General features: G+C 43.2%; 1 protein-coding gene across 1 annotated transcript; it reads left to right on the forward strand.

Moving 5' to 3' along the window:
- Positions 1–1,284: 1,284 nt before the first annotated feature.
- Positions 1,285–2,193, forward strand: LOC122482704 (olfactory receptor 140). Its single transcript, XM_043579003.1, has one exon. It carries the CDS (start codon positions 1,285–1,287, stop codon positions 2,191–2,193), a length of 909 nt encoding a protein of 302 aa, XP_043434938.1.
- The last annotated feature ends 2,712 nt before the right edge of the window (positions 2,194–4,905 follow it).

The following is a 4,905-nucleotide window of genomic DNA, read 5'->3' on the forward strand; positions in this document are numbered from 1 at the left end:
TCTCTCTTGTCCAGCAAGAGAGCAGATGTAGTATTGAGAGAGAGGCTAATGTCACGGAGTGGACAAGAACCCCGAGTAAGGGTCCTTGCTCTGTTTTTATTAGTGTCAGAAGGCTTACACACATGATGGATGTGCAGAAAAAGACAATGAATCCATGAACATTAACTCGTGTGTTAGAGAAAGGAGGTTTCGAAGATACCTGGTGTTAGGGATGTGGGTCAATACAAAACAAAATCCTGGCTCTGGGCAGATGGCTGTTTAAAGCAGGCACTAAGCGCTGCCTACGGTTATCTTATCTTGCCTCAGGGATAAGACAGATAGAGCATGCTACCTCAGGGTCAACAAGGCACCTTTCTTTTGCTAATTAGCTCCCCTCTGGGCAGCTTCCCTCTGCTGTGGTCTATAGCCCTGTTTACCTGTTTACCTATATTGGTCCTTCCCTCCTGTGACAGCAGCTTTCTGCTTCTGTACTATGTTGGGGGTGCTTCCACCCAGTTTTCCTAATCTTGGATGCTTTCATCTCATGGCTTCCTAATCCTATGCCTTTGTTCTAAACTGGGGGTGCTTTCACCCTGTTTACCTAATCTTGGATGCTTTCATCCTAAACCTTGTTAACCCATGGGTGCAAGCTCAGAAAATTCCTAAACTTATTCCCCCCAGTAAAGAACAAGACTTGATAAGGTGTGGTGACTAATTTTGCAATTATGAGGTGGACTAGTGAAGGGAGAAGTCAAGGATGACTCACTCCCGTGTTTGTAGCGGTGGCGGAGGAAATGCGGAAGGGGGAGCAAGAGCTGAGTTGGGCTTGAGATGAGGAAGTCGGTGCCCATGTGCATTGAGGAGTACAAATGGGAGTTAGAAGTGTAGCTCCAAAAAAGCAACTGTAAAAAAAAAAAAAAAAAATTAGAGGGATTATTTTCCCAGAAGTGGTTATTTTCAGTGAACTAAAATTTATATTATCCTTTTATCACAAAAAAACTTCCATGAAGATATTTTCAGTCAGAAAACAGAATTCATACTTATCGGTTAAAATGCAAGAGAGGTAATATTTCGGGAGTTGTTTATTTTATCTGTTATTTAACTTTGTACTCTGTCAAAATTATTAATTAGAAACGCAGAAAATGATTTTCATTATTAACAGGTTCTTTCTTTGGGATTCAGGATTTGGGATAATGCTATTCCACAAACACTGATTTCCCCCAACTTGAAAAAATTTCTTGAAAGAGGTAGTAATACATTTTTCTTGGGAAATCTCTTTTCACCCAAGTCCTTGCTCATGGATTCATGGATAGTCCACGAAACATCACGGAATTTTTCATGCTGGGACTCTCGCAAAACTCTGAAGTGCAGAGAGTTTTGTTTGTGTTCTTTTTGATTGTCTACCTTGTCTCTGTTGGGGGCAACCTACTTATCATGATCACCATTATCTTCAGTCCCACCTTGGGCTCCCCTATGTACTTTTTCCTCTCATGTTTGTCCTTTATTGATACTTGCTATTCCTCATGTATGACCCCCAAACTCATTGCAGACTCCTTGTATGAGGGGAGAACCATCTCTTTTGAGGGCTGTCTGATTCAATTCTTTGTTGCCCATTTACTGGGAGGAACTGAAATCATTCTGCTCACGGTCATGGCCTATGACCGCTACGTGGCCATCTGCAAGCCTCTGCACTACACAACCACCATGACCAAGCATCTCTGTGCCCTGCTGGTGGGGGTGGCTTGGCTGGGGGGCTTCCTGCATTCACTGGTTCAGCTCCTCCTGGTCCTTCAGCTGCCCTTCTGTGGGCCTAACGTAATCAATCACTTTGTCTGCGACCTGTACCCCTTGCTGGAGCTCGCCTGCACCGACACACATGTCATTGGCGTCCTGGTGGTGGCCAACAGTGGTGTGATCTGCCTGTTGAACTTCCTCATGCTGGCTGCCTCCTACGTTGTCATCCTGCGTTCCTTGAGGTGCCACGGTGCCGAGGGGAGGCGCAAAGCCCTCTCCACCTGTGGGGCCCACTTCACTGTTGTTGCCCTGTTCTTTGTGCCTTGTATATTTATTTACATGCGGCCATCGTCTACTTTGTCCATGGACAAAATAGTGGCTGTGTTTTATTGTATTTTGACACCCATGTTCAACCCCCTGATTTATACACTGAGAAACGCAGAGGTGAAAAATGCCATGAAAAACCTGTGGAAAAAATGAGCAATTGTGGATAGAAGATACAGGTACTGTAAGGAAAGAAATAACGAGTCATTCTCAGTATGAGCTCATATTTTCATGATGAGAGCTGAGAGACTATTAAAAATTTCCAGAATAAAACTGATTTGAATGTTTGAAATTATGTCTAGTCTATCCATGTCCTGTGATACTGGCCAGACAAATTATTATACACAACTTCAATTTCTTTTAAACAGTTTACACTGCATTGTGGAACATGGAAACACCAACTCTCCCTCACCTTTGAGATGGAGCCTTCATCAGCCTGGGCTAGTAAGAGTCTGTGATGAGTAGGACCCCTTGTTGGAGTGAAAAGTATGACCCCTGGTCCTCCAACTCTGCACATCAGAATATGATCAGAGTAGTTACTGATGGTTCACCTATGCCTGATTCTATCTACAATTTTTTTTTGAAATTTTACTGAAATGGAGTTTAATGTGATTTTATTCCATTTAAAAACATTCTGCCATTTTTAAAAATGTTTATTTATTTTGAGGGAGAGTTAGAAGTTGAGTGGGGGAAGGGCAGAGAGAGAGGGAGACAGAGAATCCCAAGCAGGCTCTGTGCTCAAACCCATGAACCATGAGATCATGACCTGACCTGAAATCAAGAGTTGGACGCTTAACCAACTGAGCCACCCATGTTCCCCCTCCCATTCTGATACACTTACAAAATTGCCAGGAGTCCACAGCAGAAAAAAGGTCAAGACCAGCTTTATCTGGCATGTTCCAGACAGAGGCTGCTCCACTGGGTGGGTCCTGGACAGAAGACCACAAGGCACAGACTGACTCTGGGGGACACTGGGAGGGGCTGAGCAGTCTTCAGTTGCCCCTGAGATGGACATTGTCCTCACAGCCTAATCTATATTCTCTCTCTATCTGCCATGTGGATTCTTAGACAGTGGTCCAAATCTTTTATGCCATAAGTAGTTTTGAAGCGGCATCTTGGATAGCAGCAGTTGAATGTCCTTTCTCTGAGAGTCCCTGTTTGCTTCTTTGGCTCTGAGGGAAGAGCCAAAGCAGGGGCCTTCTGGGCATCATTGGGGTCCATGAAGGGATGAGTTGGTTTTGGAACAATACCGGAAATAATCTATAGCTTGGGACTATGAGAATGCAGCAAATACCATTAGGAATTACTGAATTCAAATCCTGGAAGTGCACAGAATAGGTTTACACTAAAATGAACGTAACTATAGTATGTTGTGAAATTATGCAATAAATATCTAAACGTTGTGTACATGTGACCACACACACATGCGCGCGCGCGCACAAATAATTGAGCATTGGTTTGGTGCATCAGCTTAGAAGTAGGATCTCATATTCTCATAAGAAGTTGACATGGTTTTATTTTTAAAAATGAAGACAATGTATTCACAGGGGCTGATTTACTTAGCCAAGAGTGAGCTGGAATTTAAATCCATATCATTCTGCTTTCAAGTATGATCTTGCCAAAATGCACAGTGCTTTACTATCTACTGATCTTCCTCTGCATGTTTTATTTTGTGTTTCCTGCTTGTGAGCTTCTTGTTATCAACGTCCTTATTGTCAATCTCTGATATGAACTTGCCCAGATTTATTTAAAATCTGAAGTCACTATCCAGTATATCATCTGGGAGGCTTTGATTCTCTCTAACCCACACGGTAAAGTGCTTTCTCCTGGTCACTCGTTACTGTGGGATGGCTTTGCTTTCCATTCGTATGTCTTAGAACTTGAACCTTTTGGGTCCTCTGGTCAGGTGACCCCCATATTCTGTTTGAGGGCTGCATTTTATTGATAACTCATTGCCACCTACATTGGGTACATGTGGGAGGAGCTCCAAGAGAACCTCTTCTCTTGTTGGTCAGACAAGTGGGCTAGAGAATGAAAGGGTGGATACTTTCCTTTTCTTTTTCCATCTTCTTCTTTTTTGTTTTGTTTTGTTTTGTTTTGTTTTTTGTCTTCTGTTTTTTACTCTCCTAGACCCCAGACAATCCGATGGCAGAGAAGCAGTAACAAGGGTAATAATGGTGGTGTGACAGGTGCCTTAAACTCTCAGGGAGTGAAACTTTTTATTTGGCCATTGGAGCTGTGATCTCAGGTGCCTGGAAAAAATCCTTTTTATTCTCTCTGTCCTCCTGAATCTTGGCCATTGACACAGACTCCGTTGTGGGAAGTGTGTAGCACGGTGAAAAAAAAAACTAAAGCCAAATTTCCAGGGCCAAAGGCACCAGGGAGATCAAGGAGAGGAAGGGCCCAAGACAGTCCTCTCATTAAGTTGTGTATGAATTCCAGGGCTCTCCGCCTTGAAGCTGCAAACTCGTGGATCTGAACTCAAGCAGCATACCAAGGTCTTTGAGACCAGCATTACAGGACAGACCACTACTCGAGTCCCAGACTGGCCACTGGGTGGCGTATATGTGGGACAGAGCTGAAGAACACTGCAACGGATTTGGTAACTGAACTGACATTGGAACCACAGCCCACAGAAGGTGGGTTAGAAATTGGGACCTGAAACTAGCAAGGTTAACTGCCTGCTAAAATTAAAAAATCCAACATTCTCAATTTAAAAAAGATAGAGTATCATTACATGATATTCAAAATATCCAGGATACAAGCTGAATTTGCCCAGTATATGGAGAAGCAGAAATCTCAACCTGCCAAGGGAAAAATACGACCAGCAGAGGCAATGATACAGATGTTGGAATTTTCAAAGACTTT

The sequence above is a fragment of the Prionailurus bengalensis genome, chromosome D1 (genome assembly GCF_016509475.1).
Source record: "Prionailurus bengalensis isolate Pbe53 chromosome D1, Fcat_Pben_1.1_paternal_pri, whole genome shotgun sequence".
NCBI classification, from domain to species: Eukaryota; Metazoa; Chordata; class Mammalia; order Carnivora; family Felidae; genus Prionailurus; species Prionailurus bengalensis.

Excerpts from the sequence above, each read along its gene's own strand:
- LOC122482704 (XM_043579003.1), top strand. The coding sequence starts at position 1,285 with ATGGATAGTCCACGAAACATCACGGAATTTTTCATGCTGGGACTCTCG.